Below are 25342 nucleotides of genomic sequence, written 5' to 3' on the forward strand. Positions count from 1 at the left end.
ATTATTCTATTTAATTGGACCAATCGGTGCACGAAATGACTGGACGATAGTACCCTACTTTCAGCAATTGATGGTGGCAGAAAATGTCCGTGCCTTAGTTTAAGATTCTTGAATCTTGCAAAATACCTACGTAGCCTATTTGTCGTTGTCACCCATTTGTTTAACCACTTCAATATATTAAACAGAGCACGTTTCATAGAACTAAAATAACCCCTATAGTATTACAAGTTGCCATACTGAGCGAGGCCAATTGACCCTTACATTTGAGTGATGAAGGGTTGGGTGGGGTAGAACAATATATAACAAAATTAAAATATTTTATTAATATATGATACAAACAATTAATATGAACAATTAATTCTACCATAACGGAGTAGATTTAGATAATATATACCAATGTAATCCGGGTGAAGGTGCTTTATTTAAGATTTATATAAACATATGACTGTCCTTGCACAAAATAAAGAGTTACGAGTGTTTGAAGTTTTTAATAGATAGTCTCGATTGTCAAGCACAATTGCTACCATAATAAACAAAGTCTAGATTATCCATTTAAACTAAAACGATGAAATGTCAGATGCCGGGATTGTTCTAATTCATCCAATATCATGGCCATCGGATGATTATATTCTTGCCATGTGAATAGATGCTTAATAATAATTTAAAGCTAGATAAAGATATTCAATAGTCAGATGTAGAACTTACTAAGTTTACTCCACGAGAAGTGATATCAAATGTTCTAGACAGACTAAGTATATCCTGCCTTGTACACGACACTTATAGTTATGTACATTGTTCCCACCTGGCCATCGACACACGCGTGTTGAACCAAGCGTAAAACATTTAGGACATACAGAACAAATAATTCAAGATCTCAGATATCGCGAATCACAACAAAAACAAAAGAGTTCCGCATGTTTGTACATATATTGTCCACGTATTGTTGCCACAAAATGAAATTTGCACACCACATGATGTGTGCGCTCACTAATTACTAAAATTTAGAGGGAACATTTCGATAATATATACCTTACAAAAATTATGTTTGTTGACATTCTGTAGTTTATCCTATTATTGTTTATGAATGTAGGCTAATGTTTATTATATAACTATAACTGTTATTGTTTATTATATGTCTTCACTATCGTTCTACATCAGTTATATTAACAGTAACCTCTACAGTAAATATCTTGTCATCATCAATAAAACCATTGTTTATATCTTGTAGTTTATCCCAGTCTATATATAATACACAAAATATATTATCACCAGGTTTACATGTACATGTACCTTGTTCAACTAGTGATTCACTCTCATCATTGATATTTAACAGTTTTAGTGTATAACTACCTGTAACAGATTTAATAGTTTCATCTTCTACTTTCTTCAATACCAGCTCAATATATAATGATGATCTTTCATGTTCAACACATACACACCATGATAATCCTTGTCTTATTACAACATCACTTTTGTAGTCCCCATCTGGCTTCAACTGATTCAAACTAAAACTACTGGTATATGATGGTGGTGTTTGTACTTCACCCAGTAGTCGTTTTAAACAGTCTACATCAACCTCCTCCATAGAATAATATAGGTGTCTGACTACAGGTTTATGTAAATTTGTTGATATCTTGTAATTTGTTTTGGTTTGAACATCTGTTAATCCATGTTTATCTACGGCTGTAATTATAGATTTATGTTGTAATATACGATCAGCATATTCACACCATTCTTTCATTTTAGATGTCATCTTGTCATCATCTTCTACTAGTTTGGTTAGTTTACTGTTTTCATCTTCACCAATTTTATTGATGTCATCTTTAATTGTTCCTCCCATCTTCCTGGCTTTTTCACAAATATTGTCTATTTGTTTATCAACTTTATCACAAGCTGTCTTACATGATTTGTTCATGTCAGATATTTTGGTCTTCAGAAAGTAAGAATGTTCTTGTAACTGTTTTATCTTCTTTTCTGATTCAGTTTTCAGTTTCATGACAATTTCTCTCATCTCCTGGTCTACTTCATCTAAATCTGCCAATTCGTGGTCTTTATGATCGACCATAACACAAACAGAACAACATGGTTTACGACAATCTCGACAATAAACTTCTATTTCTTTCTTCTTGTGTTTTGTACAATACTGTTTATCATCATCATCGTCTTCTAGATAAAAGTTGGTGACGAACTGATTGGCACCACCTGATGGTACTACTGTTTCTTGTCTACAAATAGGACAGTTAAACTTGTTCAAATGAGCATGAGCCTTGATGTAGTCACCTATACAATGTTCACAGAAAGTGTGGTGACAACATGGCAGTAGCTTGGGTTTGGTAAAGTTATTTAAACAAATAGAACAGGTATATTTAGAAGCCATCTTAAAATCCCAGGAAATCAGAATGATAAATAATTGCCGTTATAAATCCATTTTAGAAAACATCCGTTGATTAAACACGTTACCAAAGATCTAGATATATTTTACAAGATGTCTGAACAACATATAATGTTTGGGTAAATAGGTGTCACGTGATACTATTTGTATAACCCGATTAGATCATATGTCAGTTGACGTTTACTTATTAGCATAGGCGTACGGGCTCGATCAGTGTTAGGGGGGGGGGACCTGAAATGCCCAAAAGTTTTTCGGGTTACAGACGACGTATAGCCCCCCCCCCCCCACACCCACCCACCCAAAGAGGGAAATTGGGAAAGTTTGACGGTCGCAAACGCGTTTTACTGGTGCGAAGCTTGATAGTGGGAACCTAGCGTGAAGGGGGGTTGTATTAACATCTTCTATTTCTGTGTAACACCTCACTGGTTAGCACGAATAAAATGAATAGACAGACCTATTATACTCCTTAACGCCGTCACATGTGTAAAAATAAAACAGATATTTGAGTAACATCCTGGTTGAATAAGTATGTCAACTATAATATATAATATAAAGACGACTGTGTGTTAAATAGATGTGTATGTACTTGTATGTTTAGGCGGTACAAGACATGTTTGAATTGATTATGGCCGAATCGAAAGCAACACTGGTTGATTTAGTATTTCAGTCTACATTAGAACTAGTCCACAAGGGAAGCACGAGGATAAGTTCTTGTAAATAATTTATTAACAGAACAGTGTTATATTATATAAAGAAAAAGAAACAAATAATGCGACAAATAATGCTTCGGAGTCGTCAATATATCCCACTATCCACCAGTAGCCAGTGTCAGATGTAGACTTTAAGAGGGGTCTTGACAGGTCTTGGGCTATTCCCTCCCTCCATTTCTCTACCCTCCCGTCCAGAATAAGACGGACGTGTGATTTAAACACAGACGAGGAAAGTCGAGGATGATGATGGATGTTTAAGATTATATAGTGCGAATAAGAAAGACTTAGAGGCTGTGAGGACAAATTGTTTAAAACCACTGTTTTGTATATTCAAGCATACAATCATACATCGTACAGTGCGCTATGAGGGGAATTTTACCTGGACAGTGGCACTACGACCTACGCTTTATTTCAATTTCTGACTGTTAATGGTTCTTTTAGCTTACTTGCTGCCCATCGTGTAAACGGGACCTAGGTCTTTCATTTGATCCTGAACGACTAGACATCGTTCGGTCTATATAAAGACAGTTGTAAATCCTGTTTTAGTTTACGTGCTGCCCATCGTGTAAACGGTACCTGGATCTTTCATCCCATCCCGAACGACTAGACACTGTTCTGTTTATATATATACAATACAATTTTAAATCCTATTTTATTTGTATTTACCAAAAGTTTTATAAATTTTAATAATCATATTGAAATTTTATAAACTTAAATTCCAAAACTTAGGGTTTTTTTTTAAAAAATTATTTTGAATTAATGTTTTATTTTCATGCAGTGATTTTAAAGTAGCCATTTTAAAGGGACACAATTGTCAGCCATGTTGTAGATAGTCTTGGATACCCAGAACAATCTGAATGATAGAGACTATGTATTACATTCATTTGCCTAAAATAAATGTTATTAATAAATTATGTTTTTAGGGGCCAGAATACAAATGTAAATTCGATAATTTCAATTTTGTTAAAATTTTGGACCTTATTCACAAAAACTTAAATTATTTGAGGGATGCAACAATTTCATTGGTTGAGATTTGAAATCATAGTACAAATTTGATCTTTTCGCCAATAAAAAAGCCACCATTCTTGAAATATTTTAGTTTAAATTTTTGTGAATAAGACCTTTGATGTTAATTACGTAATATGTTGAATAAAATCTCTTTTTCAACCTACATAAAAGCCAATCTAAAATTTAAAAATTTATAAAAATAAGTAATTCAGCTGGACACCATGATCATATGATAACTGAGGTATCCAGGCTGGATAATCGTGACTTAGTCTTGATTGTCAAGTACTGCTGCTACGGTATTAAATTCTCAATGCTTCAACTTCAAGTAGTCATAACTTTGCTCAGAATAAAGTAATTTGAATGATATTTTCAATATTATCTATTTATCAACTGGTATATCAAGAAAGTCCAGTTTTTTTTTATCTAAATCTTACATAATACATCTTTAAGAAGAAATCAACAACATAACCATTTTTATCCAAATTTTAAATATATTTTTAGCTTTATATATATATTTATCCACAGAGTCTGTAAGATATTTATCATTTGAACCTTGAATTAGGACAAAATGGGTCTAAAAGCACACATCAAAGTAATATGAATGTATATATACAATGATTTCAAAATTAGTCTTATTTAAAATGTTCATTATGTATTAAATATTGGATATTATAATTAAGATCCCATATTTCTTATGGCAAGATAACAATATCAATAGTGATTGAAATGGACCAATATTGAATTCTACTTCATGTTTTTAATTTCGAATATTATAAAAAAAATAGTTAGAAGTTAAGCTCCTTTAATATATTTGAATGAAAAGTAAAATATATATATAGATATACCCGAAAGCTGTATCACGTGATTTAGACAGATTAATTATCATACTAAACTTACGCTGTCTGTCTATAAATAGCTCGGTTTGATAACAGACAGGAAGTAGAGTAGATAGTTCTCTGGGTGCTGAATGAATAATTATAACCTGTTACTTCCTGTGATGTATTTGATTTCAGTAAGTTGTTAGTTCTTGTATAACCTGTTATATACACAGCTGTTGTTATATTATATAACCAACTACCTGATATATCGTGTGAGTTAATATGATGATCATGTCAGATGTATAATATACAAATTAATAATAAAAATATTTCTTTCAAACACTAGAAACTCACAGTTCTTATTTTGTTGTATCCAGCTGTTATGTTTTTTATACCCTCTTATCGTGGAGTATGTAACAGAATACATTGAAAAGAAAACGGGGCCTAACAGTACACTGATCCATGTGGTACTCCAGCTTTTGTATTTGTAATTTTCATTATTAATATAAAAAGAACCAGTTTTACTTGATTTTTGGACCAGGGACTGGTCATCTTTTTCTTGTTGTGGAGGTGGCGGTGGGGGTGGGGGGTAAGTATTATAGGGGTCAGGTTATTATAATAACAATAGGGTTTTCTGTATGTGTGTCTGTGAGTCGCCGACAGGCCGCAATTCTTAAGTATTGTCTTAAAACTTTACATACTTATTCCTTATACCCAGAGGATGCCCGACCCCCAGGGGCAGGGCCACGCCCATTTCTTGTATTTGTTTGTCGTCTACAGGCCGCATTTCATAACGTATCTTCTTGAAAATTTGCATAAGGTACACCCCAACTGTTTGTGGTGTATGTCCACCCCCCAGGGGTAGAGCCACGCCCATTTTCTTTTTGTTTGTCGCCTACATGCCACAATTCTTAATCAATCTTCTTGAAAAATGTTCCTATTTATTCCTTATACCCTAAGGATGATCCATATTGTTTTTGGTGCATGCCCAACCCCCAGGGACAGAGCCACGCCCATTTCTTGTATTTGTTTGTTTGTCGTCTACATCCCTATTGTTTGTGATGAATGCCCAACCAACAGGGGCAGAGTCACGCCCATTTTCATTTTGTGTGTGTGTCACTTACAGGCCGCAATTCTTAATCGATCGTCTTGAAAACTTTTCATACTTATTCCTTATACGCTAAGGCTGACCTATTATTTTGGTGCATGCCCGCCATATTTATGGAGATATGTAAGGATAGCAACTATTTATTTTGGTGCATGTCCCGACCCCCAGGGATGTGGTATCGCACCCACATTTTTGTTACTTTTTATCTGTAAACACAGGTTGAAATAATTAACATATTTTGTTTCAATTCAGCATATCAATCATTTCAATAACAGGGTGGTACCTATTTTTATTGTTCCATATCCAACCCCCAGGGGCAGAGCCACGCCCAATTTTTTGTATTTATCGTCTACAGGCTGCAATTCTGAATGGATCATCATGGAACTTTGCATATTTATTCCTTATACCGTAAAGACAGAAACTGTTTATTTTGGTGCATGCCCCGACCCCCTGGGGCGGTGTCACACCCACTTTTTTGTTAATATTTTTTTCTGTAAAATTTGGCTAAACAAAAACAACGTCTAGCCTTTTTTTTGCATTCTTGTCATATTACAGCCATTTCATATTTCATTCTCTACATTTTAAAAAGTACCATATCAATCAAAGCAAGAATGTGGACGTATATTGCAGCGTTAGCGATGCACTTGTTGATGTTGTAAACGACAGGTTTTTATCACATATAAACACATCTAAAATTGAAATGAAATGAAATGGAGTTAAATGTCCTATTGTTCTGCACCGATTGGGCTAATGAAGGCGGGCATACGTCATGTGCTATAAGGGATATTTTGCCCGCACAGCGGCACTACGGCCTACTCGTATTTCAAATTCCAACTGTCAAGGTTTGTTTTACGTGCAAGTCAATATGTACACGAGACCTCAGTTTCCTACAAGCTCTAAAAAAATCATCAACGTGAACTCACTTCCCGCCAATTGTACCCCCCCCCATCAATACACGCACACCTGCTACCCCCACCTCCCCACAAATCAAAATAGTTGTCCAGGGGCACCATAAACACTTTTATTTATAGATGGGCAGTCCTAGAAATTTATGTTTTATTAATATATTATGTCAACATAATGCCCCCCCCCCCCACACACACACACCTGCTATCCCCACCCCACCTCCCAACAATTCAAAACATTTGTCCAGGGGCATCATAAACACTTATTTATAGATGGGCAGTCTTAGAAATTTATGATTTATTAATATATTACGTCAACATAATGACATCTCCCCCCCCCCCCCAAATAGCGACATTAACGGGTGTGAATCGTATTTTGTATATAGTCAGGTCCGCTTGTTTGGAAACAAATCTTTAAAAAAACGTCAACGGGGTTTACACCTACTAAAAGACCAGGGGCTGCAGCCAGCTGCCCGCATTATTCAAGGGGTCCCCAAATTAGTTAGAAATACAATATGGTGCTATAAATAAATATGTGGTCATTTATTATGTTGTATGTTGAGAGATAAATTATATTTGTGTGACGAACAATGGTCCGAATATGCTCGGACAGTGGCGCAATGGCCTACTCTCATTTAAAGAGACGATATTAAATAAAATGAAATGAAATGAGGGGGGGGGGGGGAGCGGGGGTAACTTCCTACTTTTCTAATATCTCTGTAAAAGATGATTGCCTTCAACACGTGACGTGACATCACGTGGCTTCAATCATTGACTAAATGGCGCGTACATTGTTTACACAAGACGTTACTGGTTCAAGCAGAATGGTGCCTTTTACTCATTTTAATACCCATTTACACTAAATAGGAATTAATTTTTACCTACAAATATTTCAAACGTCTTTATTTATTTTTCTAATACATAAAAAAATATTTTAGAATTTAATTTGTCGTATGAAAAAAGTTAATATTTGGTGCTCATTAAGTCGCGTCGATGTCATCAGTGATTGTAGCGGCCTAGCGAATATTCACTGCTGATCAGTGTATCAGTGTGCTTTATTTGTCAGTTTTGTTATCATACTGATTGCACATATTAGAGTCTTACATCATTAATGGAAGCAATCCAACCAAATATCTCCGCTATAACAGTGTTTTAACATACCCCAGTCTAATCGCTGTTTATATTATTTATTGTAGGTCATATTTATGGAGCGGAAATCCCGACATAATTGTTACTTGACGCAGTATCGCGTCCGTTAATACATGTATCCTCTTGCTTGAAGGGGGGTTGGATGACTGAATGGTTAGCGTCTGTCATTGAGTCGACTGGCGTGGTTTCGAATCCCCGGTTGTACGTGACAAGGAGTAGGGTCGCCTGTCCAACCTCGTGGGTTTTCTCCGGGTCCTCCGGTTTCCTCCCACTGCTAAAGACCCCTACGCGCAAGCGGATTATGTAAATAAAAGTAAACCATATGTTAGTCCCGAAATGACCTAGTTTGTGTCGAGTGGACGTTAAATCCCATTTCTCTCTCTCTCTCTCTTGCTTGAATATCGTAAATTAAAAGAGTTAGAACTGTATCGTGAATTCAGCTCCATACAGTTCGTGCGTAAACAAACACAGCCAGGCGTGAAATGAGTTAGCTAAGAAAAGAAACTATTTGCGAGTTTCGCGTCAATAAATAGGGTCAATAAATAGGACTAAATTCTGATGAAATAAATACACTTAAAGACCAGAAACAGGATCTATAGGCTACTGACTTTTGTTTATTTGTTTGAGGGTTTTATTTTTAGGGGTGGGGTAGTAAATAGGGTTTAATGTGCACTAATCACTAAATAGGTAAGTTCGGGTACATACAGTACAGTTAGCTTGCCTGGGGTGTTTTTGAGAATAAGTGGGTGGGTGGGTGGGGTGTGGTAGGTGGGTAGAAAAGAGGGTTTAATGTTCATTTATCGCTAAATAGGTAAGTTCGGGTAAATATAGTAAGTTAGCTTGCGTGGGGTGTTTTTTAAAATAAGGGTTAGGTGGGTGGGGTGGGATTGATGATATGAATTCCGGTATAAGACTGATTGGTCACTCATGGTAAAGTATTAGATATACTTGGACAGTTTCTGTAATCCCTTAAAGGACAATATTGTTGTCAGTCATTATCACATAGTATGTGATAGAACTGGTTAAACACGTTCCAAATATAATTTTAACACAGAGATCATTGCTACGCTAGATGCGTTATGAAGCTTTGTAGAAAGGGAAGTGACGAACTCAAAAGGAAAACACGAGTTATCCTTCTATACAGGGCCGGCGGAAGCTATTCTTGATTGGGGGGGGGGGGGCTTCCATCCTAGGTCCTTATAGGCGTGGGTCCAGGGGTCACAATAACCTGGATAAAAGAGTACTTGCGGCCAAATTATTGGGGGGGGGGGGCTTTACCCCCACCCCACTCCACCGGGCCTGCTATATAACTAACTGAAATGACAAGTGATAACAGATACACGGGCCAATTTCTGCTCACTAATAATTCCTTTGAAAACCAAAAGTTTTTATATGAGATTGTGGGGGGATATCTGACAATTCAAAAAAAAATATTGACTGTTACTAGATACGAGAAAAATAGAAAAAGTCCGTGCATTACCATATTTTTATTGAGTATAGAATGAATAAAAACAAGGAAATGTACGGACTATTTCTAATTTTCTCGTTTTCCCTTATCTAGTGACATTCAATTAATTTTGAATTATCAGTATATCCTCTCACAGTCTCACATTATTCTATTTAATTGGACCAATCGGTGCACGAAATGACTGGACGATAGTACCCTACTTTCAGCAATTGATGGTGGCAGAAAATGTCCGTGCCCTAGTTTAAGAATCTTGAATCTTGCAAAATACCTACGTAGCCTATTTGTCGTTGTCACCCATTTGTTTAACCACTTCAATATATTAAACAGAGCACGTTTCATAGAACTAAAATAACCCCCATGGTATTACAAGTTGCCATATTGACCCTTACATTTGAGTGATGAAGGGTTGGGTGGGGTAGAACAATATATAACAAAATTAAAATATTTTATTAATATATGATACAAACAATTAATATGAACAATTAATTCTACCATAATGGAGTAGATTTAGATAATATATACCAATGTAATCCGGGTGAAGGTGCTTTATTTAAGATTTATATAAACATATGACTGTCCTTGCACAAAATAAAGAGTTACGAGTGTTTGAAGTTTTTAATAGATAGTCTCGATTGTCAAGCACAATTGCTACCATAATAAACAAAGTCTAGATTATCCATTTAAACTAAAACGATGAAATGTCAGATGCCGGGATTGTTCTAATTCATCCAATATCATGGTCATCGGATGATTATATTCTTGCCATGTGAATAGATGCTTAATAATAATTTAAAGCTAGATAAAGATATTCAATAGTCAGATGTAGAACTTACTAAGTTTACTCCACGAGAAGTGATATTAAATGTTCTAGACAGACTAAGTATATCCTGCCTTGTACACGACACTTATAGTTATGTACATTGTTCCCACCTGGCCATCGACACACGCGTGTTGAACCAAGCGTAAAACATTTAGGACATACAGAACAAATAATTCAAGATCTCAGATATCGCGAATCACAACAAAAACAAAAGAGTTCCGCATGTTTGTACATATATTGTCCACGTATTGTTGCCACAAAATGAAATTTGCACACCACATGATGTGTGCGCTCACTAATTACTAAAATTTAGAGGGAACATTTCGATAATATATACCTTACAAAAATTATGTTTGTTGACATTCTGTAGTTTATCCTATTATTGTTTATGAATGTAGGCTAATGTTTATTATATAACTATAACTGTTATTGTTTATTATATGTCTTCACTTTCGTTCTACATCAGTTATATTAACAGTAGTTTGTACAGTAAATATCTTGTTGTCATCAATAAAACCATTGTTTATATCTTGTTTATCACAGTCTATAGATAATATATTATATCTATATATACAATCACCAGGTTTACATGTACATGTACGTTGGTTAACTAGTGATTTACTCTTATCATTGATATTTAACATTTTTACTGTATAACTAACTGTAACAGATTTAATAGTTTTATCTTCTACTTTCTTCAATCTCAGGTCAATAAGTAATGATGATCTACCACGTCTAACATATACACACCATGGTAATCCTTGTATTATTACATCACTATAGTACTCCCCATCTGCCTTCACCTGATTCAAACTAAAACTACTGGTAAATGTTGTTGGTGTTTGTACTTCACCCAGTAGTCGTTTTAAACAGTCTACATCAACCTTCACCATAGAATAATATAGGTGTCTGACTACAGGTTTATGTAAATTTGTTGATATGTTGTAATCAGTTTTGGTTTGAACATCTGTTAATCCATGTTTATCTACGGACGTAATTATAGATCTATGTTGTAATATACGATCAGCATATTCACACCATTCTTTCATTTTAGATGTCATCTTGTCATCATCTTCTACTAGTTTGGTGAATTTACGGTTTTCATCTTCACCAATTTTATTGATGTCATCTTTAATTGTTCCTCCCATCTTCCTGGCTTTTTCACAAATATTGTCTATTTGTTTATCAACTTTATCACAAGCTGTCTTACATGATTTGTTCATGTCAGATATTTTGGTCTTCAGAAAGTCAGAATGTTCTTGTAACTGTTTTATCTTCTTTTCTGATTCTGTTTTCAGTTTCATGACAATTTCTCTCATCTCCTGGTCTGCGTCATCTAAATCCGCCAATGTGTGGCCTGTATGATCCACCATAACACAAACAGAACAACATGGTTTGTGACAATCTCGACAATAAACTTCTATTTCTTTCTTTTTGTGTTTTGTACAATACTGTTTATCATCATCATCGTCTTCTAGATAAAAGTTGTTGACAAACTGACTGGCACCACCTGATGGTACTACTGTTTCTTGTCTACAAATAGGACAGTTAAACTTGTTCAAATGAGCATGAGCCTTGATGTAGTCACCTATACAATGTTCACAGAAAGTGTGGTGACAACATGGCAGTAGCTTGGGTTTGGTAAAGTTATTTAAACAAATAGAACAGGTATATTTAGAAGCCATCTTAAAATCCCAGGAAATCAGAATGATAAATAATTGCCGTTATAAATCCATTTTAGAAAACATCCGTTGATTAAACACGTTACCAAAGATCTAGATATATTTTACAAGATGTCTGAACAACATATAATGTTTGGGTAAATAGGTGTCACGTGATACTATTTGTATAACCCGATTAGATCATATGTCAGTTGACGTTTACTTATTAGCATAGGCGTACGGGCTCGATCAGTGTTAGGGGGGGGGGGACCTGAAATGCCCAAAAGTTTTTCGGGTTACAGACGACGTATAGGCCCCCCCACCCCCCCACCCACCCAAAGAGGGAAATTGGGAAAGTTTGACGGTCGCAAACGCGTTTTACTGGTGCGAAGCTTGATAGTGGGAACCTAGCGTGAAGGAGGGTTATATTAACATCTTCTATTTCTGTGTAACTATTGTAACACCTAACTGGTAAGCACGAATAAAATGAATAGACAGACCTATTATACTCCTTAACGCCGTCACATGTGTAAAAATAAAACAGATATTTGAGTAACATCCTGGTTGAATAAGTATGTCAACTATAATATATAATATAAAGACAACTGTGTGTGAAATAGATGTGTATGTACTTGTATGTTTAGGCGGTACAAGACATGTTTGAATTGATTATGGCCGAACCAAAAGCAACACTGATTTAATATTTTAGTCTACATTAGAACTAGTCCACAAGGGACGCACGAGGATAAGTTCTTGTAAATAATTTATTAACAGAACAGTGTTATATTATATAAAGAAAAAGAAACAAATAATGCGACAAATAATGCTTCGGAGTCGTCAATATATCCCACTACCCACCAGTAGCCAGTGTCAGATGTAGATTTTAAGAGGGGTCTTGGCAGGTCTTGGGCTATTCCCTCCCTCCATTTCTCTACCCTCCCGACCAAAATAAGACGGACGTGTGATTTAAACACAGATGAGGAAAGTCGAGGATGATGATGGATGTTTAAGATTATATAGTGCGAATAAGAAAGACTTAGAGGCTGTGAGGACAAATTGTTTAAAACCACTGTTTTATATATTCAAGCATACTGAAAATAAATGTTTTTAGTGAAGAAATTATTTTGGATTTAATTCAGTGCGTCAATCACTGTTTGTCGTGTATTTTGTACACGGTGAACAGTCTATATGCTGATTACACTATTTTGCCTTATTACACTATTTTGCCTATACCGTTTTTTTAGGACTTCGAATTTTGTCTAATGGTTTGGATTGTTCGTACTTGGTTTTATTTTATATATACACCTTGACCTGTATACACCATCACTGCTAGTTTAAATAAGCCTGTTTCTCTTTGCTCAGAGTAGTTTAGAGGTGGTGGGGGCCTGAATGAACAGAAATATTATATCAGAGCTTTAGATTTTATAAATTTTTCTGTTAATCCCAACCTGATTAAAATACAGATCTATATTTCGTCTGTTTTTTTTATACTTTCGATGGCCTCCACTAGTGGGTGATTGCGTCAGGGGTCATACGAGGTGCTTTTGACTCTATGATGTCAGACATTTGATTAACCAATCGGCGCTGACGTTTCTAGTGGGATACCTACAGTTCCGTGCACCGCATGCCAAGAACTCGCCGCAACAGACCGTTTCATTGGCCTATCCCTCACATTAACCAGAACGCAGGTTATATAGCAACTCTTCCAGATCTATAATGTAGTAAAGACAAGTAAAACGAAATTTTGAATTAATAAAAACGAAACGAAATAGAATCTGTGTTCTAATCAGATAGGGGTAAACTCACAGAACTCCCACTGAATTTGGCGATGTCTTCACCTTAGCTTCCCCGCTGCTCAAATTTCCGAACACTGCCCTGGACTGGATTGGAGTTTTTCTGCAATATTCTGCTATGCACTGGTTAATTGGGCATAATAAAATCGTGAGTCATGACGTAACGGTATGTAAACATTTTTGGTCCAATTTGGAGTTCTCTTTTAAGCGTAATGCTCTTGTAACGCAGTTAGCTATTGGTTGTTAATCAGACCATTGACCAGTCATAATTTTGAACAGAAATTTGCCTTCATTAAAGCAGTGTTTAGTGGGATTAGGTATGATTAAACGAAACACTGCGAGGAGTATGCTTGTCCACGCGTCTGGAATGCTGACTGCTAGGATTACAATCAGGGCAATGCCAATAACTACAGCTGCAACTATCACCACAATTGTAGAAACCGTAATTATTGTTACTAAAAATAGAATACAGATTCTATTAGTATATATTAAACCCTTCACTTCTATTCACACATTCTTCTGTACGTGTTCGGTGTGCGATATACAATACAATTACAGATTAAACTTGAAACTGGCAATTACAACATCCGTTTAAAGTCATTAAAATTTAACCAGTGCGGGGTTTAACGTCCTACTGTTCTGCTCCGACTGGGCTGATGAGAACGGGCTTACTGATTGAATTACTATTAATAGTAAAAAAGGACTATTATTTGGGACCTTGAAATTGTCACAAATGGGTCGCACTAACAGCGACATTTGTTTCAGGCATATTTGTTTCATCGGTTGATTGATTTGTTGATTGGAGTTCAGATGTCTACATTAAAATCGACCACTTTCAGGTTGCCGTATTCACGGCCAGGCAAGACCGACTTGAAATTTCTAGAAATTTTTCTGGGGGAGACAGGCCCCAACAAATCCCCCGACGGTGCGTTTCACGACTTTGGCGCAAGACGGTGACCTTGAAGAGACGTCGAAAACCATTTAATAGACATAGTAAAAGTCATATCTTACGAGATTATCGCTGGTCTTGTCAGAAAATGCTATTTTATATATGACCAGTTTGTGTTTGAAAAATTTAAAAAGAAATTATTTATTCTCCCACCATTAAAGCACACTAATTACGAAATATCGCTCTCAGAAACTTCGTGGTTTCTTTTGCAATTTGTTTGGGGTAAGACGTTATATAAATAATATCAATCTGTCTACCACACAAATTTAACAGATACAAATGCATGTTATTCCACAGGTAGACAGACAGGGCCTCCTTTGAAGGGACTCAGTAAAGGGAACGCGGTTGGTTTAGAGTTTGTCTGACCCCTTTGAATATTTGCGTCTCATCTCCAATGAAAACATTCATGTTGCTCTCATGCTGTTCTCAACCAGAATCAAACATATATCGTACCCGAGATTTGTTAGCATGTTCCACACAACCCAACATTTATCGGCACCGGGATTAAGGGTGTATATCTTTGTTTCTAACGCTTATTGGGAATACGCCACGGAAACTACAATAAAAACTTATTTACAAAAACATTCTAAAGAGTGAAAACTGACATATTTCAAGCTTTACTGTATTTAAAGAAATAATTTAAATCAGCCGGCTGAAACCCCGTCTCCGCTATTTGTTCAGTCATTCTTTAGGTATAGTGCCAGTTTCCACCGACAATGATATTGCAAACAAGTGTCCAATCTATAAAAGCATACATTCCTACAAAATGTTTCTTTAGTCAAGTGAAACAATAAATTCATAACTATGCGAGGGTGTGGTGAGTAAATTCTGAAAAGGCTAATGTGACATAGAACAAGGTCACATTGATGTTGACAAATACGTAAGACGATATGAACATCAACTAAAAAGATATGTAATGTGATTCAGCTGTAAGGTGAGACAAGTCTGAAAAGGCTAATGTGACATAGAACAAGGTCACATTGATGTTGACAAATACGTAAGACGATATGTAATGTGATTCAGCTGTAAGGTGATATATGCATATATGCAGCATAGATAATCAAAACTTCTATTCAAGTTAAACCAACTGTATCTATTTATTTAAGGCTTACGTCGAGCTGAATACATTTTATGATTTATTGTCATCTATTGGTGGTTAACAGTGTGTAACTAAAAACTAAAATTGGATCTTATTATTGCCAATGATATAATGTACATGTAATAGCAAGTGTATATATATTTTTTGTTCAGTCTGTACACAGTAACATATCTGAGAACCATATTATTATCATTTCTGCCCAAGGCTCCCTGTGCCTTATAGTTAGCAGTGATACAAGGCAATTACCAATTTTCCATGTTCTTGGCCTGAAGAAATAAAATAATAAAAGTCAAGTTTTTATTATTATGCAAGTGGAAAAATACAATTATTCATAGTATGATTTGAATAAATACAACTGATTTGAAGTTGGAATTATTATTTGTCTAAGATGACTGGGCATTTACAAATTGAAATAGCTACTCTTCATCAAGAAAATACATGAATATTTTTCCCAATTCACCTGGATTTTATTGTAGGTCTTTGTACGTGAAATAGCTTTATTTAACGTCCGCTACCACCGAAGTGATATTGCAGAAAATTAACAAATTCGGATTCCCTTTTAAAGGAAATTGACTGCACTATCGCTGGATTGTATTATATAGGTCATGTCAGTTTTTTTTTAAAATGGCGCCCAGAACACAAAACAAACATTGCAATTCAAGGCGGACTGGTGTCGAGGCTGTATCCTAAGAATGATTTTTTGAATATTTAATCACACAGAAACACAAGTATGCACATGCAGTTATGATATAATATTAAATTAGCTTACCTCAAATACCTCGAAATATACTGTTTGGTCAGTTTGTCCGCCCGCCATATTTCTATTAGTCACACATCCTTCGGCCAATTAAAATGGACGTATATTTTGTTTAAACCGAAACGAAAAATTTGCGTTATAAATAGTAAACGAGCTTGATTGACCGACCACTGCTAATGTTTTTTCGTGAAACGGTATAACTGCAATCAACACACGGCCGCCATTCTCGATGATTGACAACTCACATTTTTCCTCATCCACCAAAGAACCGTTAGGTTTATTTGAACATACTGTAATAACATTGGGATTATCCGTTAATCAGCTTTAATTATCCCGCTTTGATCGTTGCCATTTCTTATATTTTCCACAAAAAAACTTTGCCTTGTACGCACTAATTTATCAATTGGTATTGCCATCTACGACAAGCATGTCAACGTGCAGCTCACGGATTATCGTTAACAATTTCTAGGGGCTTGTAAAAAAAGATTGCATGTCGTGTAAATATTTATTTTGTTTTTTGTGTAGGTCATTTTCAAATAAATTCATCAGCATATTATTCGTTTTAAATAAATATAAAACTTTTATGAGAAACGATGATTATCAAAGAACCGTATGTGCAACTAATGTTTTATCGTTTGGTTGAGCCTTTTACTAACCACGTGTTTCATGTTAATAAATATTTTCTTTCGTGTTTTGAATTGGCCTATTTCTAATAAATTATCCCGAGTCCCAAACGTCGTTAACCGAGTCCCAAACGACGTATACCAAAGTCCCAAACGTCGTATACCCGAGTCCCAAATGTCGTGGTCATATTTTTTTGAGTCCCAAATGACGCTAGTCCCAAATGACATGTAATCCGTTGTTCAACCTCTGTGAGTCTGTGTAATATTTAATATTAGGCCCCATTTTTGCCTGATTCAGTCACAGTTAATAAATAATGGAACTAGAATCAGCCTGTGGAAGTTTCTCTATAGTTTTATTATTTTTTCCAGTCAATGATGATATGTGACTCTTTCCACCTTCCAGCAATAATTATTGAGAATTTACCAAGGACTCCATTGGCATTGAATCGAAGAAAAACAGGTAAAAATTTCAATTAATTTTTATATTTTCTATTTTTTTTTTTACCAATGTCCTACAATGATTAGTGTATGTGAACATACAATCCAAAATAAAGTATTTATATGGCACTTACATGCAACAGAGAGAGAGAGAGAGAGAGAGAGAGAGAAATGACATAAACAAGGCCTTGTATTTGAAGAATCACGTAGTCCATGCTGTGCCTATATGCATACCGGTAATCAACTACGACGAGGATTAGCCTACTTCCGTTTCCACCCTTTCCCTGCACACTGTCTCATTCTACATGTATTAAAAATTGGTATGTTACTGTAATATTAATTATGCACGAACCTACATGTAGAGTTGTTGCAAGATGGGTCCTTATATCTACTTAGCCTACAGACGCTAGGTCGTTTCGGGAAAAAGGACAGGTAAGGTTAAATTTAATATGAATAATTCGTTTGCGGGTATGGGTATTTAGCAAAAGGAGGAAACAAAAGGACCCAGAGATTAGAGAAGGTATGCTTCAATTTAATATGAATAATTCGCTTGGCGTAGGGGTACATGTATTTAGAAAACGGAGGAAACCGAATGACCCAGCGAAAAAACTCAAGAGATTGGACAGGCGATTCTACTCCTTGAAATTGAAACCATGCCACTTAACACAATGACAGACCCTGTGATTTCATGCGCATGCATTACCTACTAGACCATTCCCCCCAGCCCCACCCCATATCGAATAAAAGTATGACTTATTTCAAATATGATATTTACATATAAAGAAAGTAGAGAGACTTCAATCTTACTAGAAAAATACTAGATTACCTGAAATGAAATGGGGTTTAAAGACAACGTCCTACTGGTCAGCTCCGACTGGTCTAATGCATTGTGCTAAGTGAAAATGTTTGTCTGGGCAGCGACACTATGGCCTACTCTCATACCGAATTCAAACTGCCAAGAGAACTTTTATGTGTACGCCAATGTGTACATTGGATCTCAGGGGAAACCACTCTGCAAAATCAAGATGAGCTTTCTCGGTCAACCCCAAGAGATAACCTGTGGCCTCCATGCTAGTGTGCCAGCACCTAATTTACTCAGTCACCATGGCGTCTTCTAATTACTGCGACAGTTAAACCATGTGACAAACAAGGATTATTAAGATAAACTTTTACGGCTTAGGTAGTTCCTTGGGATTAAAACTTTTGATACATATAGATACATTAGTTTCAATTTCATATCACACAGTTTGTATATATGGTAAGGTAGCTTTAATCGTAAATTACATATCATGTATTTATTTTTTCAGTTTCAATATTGGATGTATATGCAAATCACCCAGAAAAAGATCATGTAATAACAAAAGAAATTATAAAAGAAAAAAATGGAAGAAGAAATGGCTGGAAAAAATGAAAATAGAGCAGCTTTTTCTTGGTGGGTAACTATTCAATTCTAATAGAAAAGATTGTTATGCTATTTTGAAATCTAAAATTCAGTTTAGTATAGTAAAACTGTACACGTCATGTATGAGCAGAGACAGAATCTTAGTTATATGTAGATATCACTCTCTCATCTGTGGCAAAGCAAACCAACACATGAAACAAAACAAATGTAATTAAATTAACATTTTTTTAATTAATCAAAACTGTCTAGTCAATTTAAGCCAACTAATACATTGCCATTTTTTTTTTTCAGTTACCCACCTCGGAAGATCAAGTTGGAAAGGGCTATTGATATTGTGGAGACGTTTTCTCACAGATCTTGCTTATCAGACAAAGACTATGTAAGTACCATGCATATTTGCTTTTTAAATCAGGAACTGGTTCTATACACTTGGTGGGGGGTGGGGTGGGGGTGGATGGACGTTAAACCCCATTTCTCTCTCTCTCCTAAATATTGAGATTTTTGTTTACTTTTAAACTGCATATATTCAAGGTATCAGGAGCTTTTTATGGCTCCCGTACAATTTTATAAACATGAAGGACTGTACCTTTTGAATATTAAGCCATCAAATTATTTTATAATTTTGAAAATGAAATGAAATGGGGTTTAACATCCTACTGTTTTGCTCATAAATTGGGCTAATGAAGACAGGCATACGCCATACAGTGTGCTATGAAGGGAATTTTGCCCGGGCAGCGGCGCTACAGCCTACTCTTATATCGAATTCCAATTGCCAAGGAATCTTTTACGTGCACGCCAATTTGTACACTGGACCTCGGTTTGTCGTCCCATCCGAACGACTAGACAGCTGTCCTTGTCAGGATCTCCGTCCTGTATCACTGACAAGGGGAAAACACGAAAAATGTAAGTAACATATATATTTGTATTTTTAATCAGGAAGTACTTCTATACACTTGCTTGGTAATCTAGTTATTCTTCTTGGGGCAATGCCTAGGACTCTGCTGTTTCAAGTACTTGGCATGCTTGATTTTTGCCAATCACATCCATTGATTTCCTTCAAGTTGTGATAGGCCCTACATGTATTTGTATTTTTACAGTAAATAGCAGTAAAATAATGATGGACAGTATTTTACTTTCAAATAGATTTCAATAGATTTTAAAGGGTAATATCCAATTTGTTGTCAATGGAAATAAAATAAGAATGGGTCCAAAAATAATTAGACATTGCCAAGTAAATAGGTGCTGCCATGATGTAGTAGGGAATCTGGATTTGCAGACAATACATGTATGAAAGGGTGAATAGTTGACCTATTATGAGACTTCAGTCCCAAATCTCAAGACTTTTTTCTGACTTCTAACTCATTTGATTTGAGCATAATAATCTGCCTGGGTCTGTAACTGGACAAGACACAATAAGCGTTACGCAAAGTTGAAACCAAATAGAGACTCGGTCTCGATGTGGCAAAATAAATTGTTTATTTAAACGTTGTGAACCATAGAACGTATTCTTATTGCCTACTTTTTATTTTTTAGGCTGGAACACCATTGAAAGAGTATTTGCTGTATGATAACAACAAGAAAACCCAAGCATCAATTTATTTTATACTTCTGGGAAAGAATGCATTTGACCCAATTTTTAAATATTTATTTGTTGTTATTAATGTTAAATTTTCATCCAAAACACAATTAGATTTTAATTCTCTTCAGAAATGTATGTATAATATAGCAAGTAAAGTGACATATAAATCACTTAGAATTTGGTCAGAAATCATAAAGTATTTAATAGGCATTACTAGAAACCAAATGTAGATCAAATACACCCAGAATTACAAAAAACCTTGACCTACATAAAGGTGACTTTCCCTTGCTTATGAAATGAAATACGGTTTAGTATCCTACCTTTCTGTGTTCTTAGAGTGATTCTGCCCTACACCCTACTCTTATATCAAATATTTCAACTGTCAAGGGTTCTTTAACGGGAACCCGGGGGGGGGGGGGGCAATGATTAACACGCACACATTTGATCAGGAAGTCTGTCATTGAGTCAAATAATTCAATTGTCAAGGGTTCTTCTAAGTGAACGCAGTGGGGATGGTTTCGATTCCGGAAATGGGGGAGGGGGTGGTGGATGGCCGAATGGTAAGCACGTGCGTGCGGTATCATATGGCCTGTCATTGAGTCAACTGGCGTGGTTTCGAATCCCCGGTTGTACGTGACAAGGAGTAGGGTCGCCTGTCCAATCTTGTGGGTTTTCTCCGGGACCTCAGGTTTCCTCCCACTGCTAAAGACCCCTATGCGCAACGAATTATTGAAATAAAATTAAACCCATATGTTAATCCCGAAATGACCTAGTTTGTGTCAAGTGGACGTTAAACCCCATTTCTCTCTCTCTCTCTTTCGATTCCGGGCTTGTACCCAATTATCCCTTGCCATATCCAACACTACTGACAAGTTGAAATTTCTCGGCCAACACCTTATACTCACTGAACCACTGTGGCTTATGACTTGTGATTGTATATAAATTTTTTGTACATATGATATTTTTTTATTTCAATCCTGTAATATTGATGCTTTGCTTCTTTTATTTACAAAATATTCATTTTGTTTGGGTTTTTTTTAATGAGGAAACGGTTTTACATCATTTTATTACTCCTGCAAAATAGTGCATTTTTCATTTGTTAGTTTTCTGTGTATATTAGTTATTTCTATATGTCTCACAAATCACTTGTAGTGTGATATTGTAGCACTTTTCAGTTTTTGAAATTGTTTCAGTTTAGTGCATAATTAATCTTAGTGCTTGGTTTGGATGTTATTAGATTTAGATATTATTTGATTTATATATTTTGGAGTAAGGGGTAGGGATACTGTGTACATATCTTTATATTCTCAGTTCTTGTTTTGGGGTAAAGAACAATTTATATAGCTATTTTATATTTTGTGATAGGTAAAGTGTGTGGGGTTAAGAACAATTTAAATAGCTATGTTATATTTTGTGATGGGTAAAGTGGGGTGTGTGTGTGTGTGTGTGTGTGTGGGGGGGGGGGGGGTCATTATATATAACACAATATAATTAGTATTAGAATTCTCTGTTTTTCTGTTAACATTTCAAATATCTATTTAGTTTTGATGTATTAATTTACTTTTTCCCATGATTTTATGAATAAATAATAATCTTACAAAAACAAAACAAAATTTTGTTTCCTTCTTTTATCAAACTTTACAGGTCTAACAGAGCAAAGAGATGGGTCCTGCATAAAAAGGTTGCTATACTGTATATAAATTGGGGAAAAACACAACACAAGTTTTTGTGGATGGTTATACACATGTTTGTATGAAACCACACAAGTTTCAGAAATTTCAACACAAGTTTCAGAAATTTTAACACAAATTTCAGAAAATTCAACACAAGTTTCAAAAATTTCAACACAAGTTTCAAAAATTTCAACACAAGTTTCAAAAATTTCAACACAAGTATTGTGTAGATTTTCACACAAGTTTCAACACAAGTTTGTGTTGTTTGATAAATTTTAACACAAGTTTTGTGTTGTTTCAACATTTAACACAAGTTTTGTGTTGTTTCAACACAAGTTTGTGTTGTTAAATAGAGACACCTTACTTGTGTTGAAAACAACACGTTTGTGTTGTTTCAACACAAGTTTTTTTTACAGTGCATAAAACGGCGCCCATACGAAACACTTACCCAAAAAATGTAAATTGCCCCGCCCTAATAGCTGACGCATCTACACTTTCTACATAAGAAAGCGCGAGAATAAATTTCCCTTCATACATCATTTGGAGTTCCTAGGGAAGACAGCATGGGGCCTTCCTAGAGAGATATACCGTTAGGCGTCTCAGCTTACAGGCCGGGATGCTGGTTTCTTAGGACCTACTCCCAGTCCCTGGTTCGAGGTTGGAATAGAGACAATGTGGTGTTTCATCCGTTATGTCCGAGTTGTAGGCTTATTATTTAATGTCATAGCAGTTTGTGTAGTTTCCTGTATATATACTATTCAAAAAAAGTAGGGAATATTTGATTTTTAAGTGTTATTAAAGTGACCTAATGAAACTGACGAAGAAACAAATGACAAAATGAAATGAAGTTCACATTCATCGATTTATTCCAAATGATCGTTAGACTAAGTAAGGCACAGACTGACCATTATAAGGGTAAAATGATACCCGGGGTCAAACAGCAAAGTTACCACAGCATCACAACCAAGTCAGTAACGGGTAAATCCTCCTCTGTTTGCCAAACAAGCATTGATCCGACGTGGCAAAATCAACAGTGAACCTTGACTCATCTGAAAACATCACATTGCTCCAGCGTCGATTATCCCATAGTTGACGATCCCTACACCAACGACGTCTTGCCTGAATGTGATGATCTCTCAAACAAGGGATCACGCGAGGACGTCGGGCGCGAAGGTGACCCCTATGCAATCGATTCCGAATCGTCTGGCCACTCACTCTCACACCAGTGTCTGTTTGAAGACGAGCGCTGATCTGATTTGCTGTGATGACACGATTTCTCAAGGCCAAGGTACGGATAAATCGATCCTGGGCTTGAATTGTCGCCCTTGGTCGACCTGAGCGTGGTCTGTCCTGTACAGATTGTGTATTACGGTATCTGGACCATAGCCTGCTTATGACAGACTGAGAAACATTCATCGTCCGCGCCACAACCGCCTGTGTTGTGCCGATCTGTAGCATGCCAAGGGCACGTAACCTTTCATTTTGGGTAAGCCGACGCATATCAAAATTCGTTTTCTGGTCACTAAAACAATTAAACTGATGTTTCCACCCTGGAATTCAATGCCACAATGACTGTAACATTCAAAGTCAGAGTCGTGCAAATCTTGGGTTGGACCCCCATGATGATCCCAAGCATCACCTGCATTCCATGCGGTAGCTATTGGTGCGTTTGGGCGTCACATGTAACTGGAAATGTTTCTTCTGTTAGGTTCTATAGTGACTTTTTTCGTAGTCATTTGCATATTTTAGTATTATGCCCCCAAAATCAAATATCCCCTACTTTTTTTGAATAGTATATATGAAAAAAAACCCAGATTTTGTATAACAATTTCTTCTACTTGACCCTTAAATGTGTTTAGACTTGGGTACCTATACCCTTTAAAAGACAACGAGTGCTAACTATTTTAAGAAAACAAACTATTCAATGACTTAGAAGCATACAATTTGTAGTGTTAGGGTTTATGTAAAAAGGCAAAAGAGCTATCAACCCTACATTATGCTGCATTATGACTCCAGAATCCAAAATCGCCCTTTTGGAATGGCTGGAAAGTAGTGAATAGGAGGTGTATATATGATACACCCCCGATGCTCTATGTCTAAGTGTTTAAAACAACCTCCCAGTCGATATCTCCCAAAATAACAATAGATGACTCAAAATACTCAACTAACTAAAATACATGTACGCCATCTATATTCTCAAACAAGCCAACAGTGGGGATTATGTCCCCCGCCGAAATCCCAAAATAAATAGATGACACAGTACTTAATCGCACATTTATTTTTTTCAAAAGTATCGCGCAATCAAACTATACACTAAATTGCATCACTCTCTATCCGATAGAATCAAGATTATCTTGTCCCAAAGCATCGACCAATGAAATTGATTAGCTCTGCTTAGCTTCAGCTCGAAATGTTAATCATTGAACTCAGTCAAGACATTCACCTAATGAGCATCTACATCTAGTTTAAACATTCTACCTCAATTAAATGCAGAGTTGTTATGTTCCAAAGTCTTGACCAATCAAATAGCTTATTGCTCCTTAGCACAAAATTCTCACCATCGAGCTTAGTCAAGGTAATGATATAATGAATCTATATTCGGAATTTCATAGTTCTGACATCATTATAACCAAAGTTCTCGTGCTCCAAAGCATCAACCAATCATTTTGCTTGCCTCTGCTTACCGTAAGTAGACAATGTTGTTCATCGAACTCCATCAAGGCCTTCACCCAATGAACGCCTACACCGCGTGTGAACATTCTACCCCAATTAGAAGGAGAGTTATTGTGTTCCAAAGTCTCGACCAATCAAATTGCTTATCGCTCTGCTACCCTCAGCAGAAAATGTTCATTATCGAACTTAGTCAAGGTATTGATGTAATAAAGCTATACACCAAGTATCCTCACTCTCACTTAATTAGAACTAAAGTTATCGTGTCCCAAAGCATCAACCAGTCAAATTGCTTATCTCTGCTTACCCTAAGCAGAAAA

General features: G+C 36.0%; 2 protein-coding genes and 1 long non-coding RNA gene across 4 annotated transcripts; 1 reads left to right on the forward strand and 2 right to left on the reverse strand.

Annotated features, from left to right (window-relative positions):
- Positions 1 to 310: 310 nt before the first annotated feature.
- On the reverse strand, positions 311 to 2653 carry LOC130014304 (tripartite motif-containing protein 55-like). Its single transcript, XM_056103343.1, has one exon. The coding sequence runs from the start codon at positions 2375 to 2377 to the stop codon at positions 1142 to 1144; it is 1236 nt and encodes a 411-aa protein (XP_055959318.1). The 5' UTR covers positions 2378 to 2653; the 3' UTR covers positions 311 to 1141.
- Positions 2654 to 9996: 7343 nt separating this feature from the next.
- LOC130010495 (E3 ubiquitin-protein ligase TRIM63-like) lies at positions 9997 to 12232 on the reverse strand. Its single transcript, XM_056103106.1, has one exon. It carries the CDS (start codon positions 12061 to 12063, stop codon positions 10825 to 10827), a length of 1239 nt encoding a protein of 412 aa, XP_055959081.1. The 5' UTR covers positions 12064 to 12232; the 3' UTR covers positions 9997 to 10824.
- A 5267-nt stretch (positions 12233 to 17499) lies between these two features.
- LOC126832322 (uncharacterized) lies at positions 17500 to 20753 on the forward strand. 2 transcript variants are annotated; one of them, XR_007684660.2, is made up of 4 exons: positions 17500 to 17720; positions 19006 to 19130; positions 19392 to 19479; positions 20634 to 20753. It is a non-coding gene; the product is annotated as an uncharacterized LOC126832322 (long non-coding RNA). The 2 variants fall into 2 exon arrangements; XR_007684661.2 differs by lacking the exon at positions 17500 to 17720 and adding an exon at positions 17922 to 18130.
- The last annotated feature ends 4589 nt before the right edge of the window (positions 20754 to 25342 follow it).

The sequence above is a fragment of the Patella vulgata genome, chromosome 9 (assembly GCF_932274485.2).
Source record: "Patella vulgata chromosome 9, xgPatVulg1.2, whole genome shotgun sequence".
Classification (NCBI taxonomy): domain Eukaryota; kingdom Metazoa; phylum Mollusca; class Gastropoda; family Patellidae; genus Patella; species Patella vulgata.

What these genes read in the sequence shown, in the direction of transcription:
- LOC130014304 (XM_056103343.1), bottom strand. Translation starts at nt 2,377, where the DNA reads ATGGCTTCTAAATATACCTGTTCTATTTGTTTAAATAACTTTACCAAA.
- LOC130010495 (XM_056103106.1), bottom strand. Translation starts at nt 12,063, where the DNA reads ATGGCTTCTAAATATACCTGTTCTATTTGTTTAAATAACTTTACCAAA.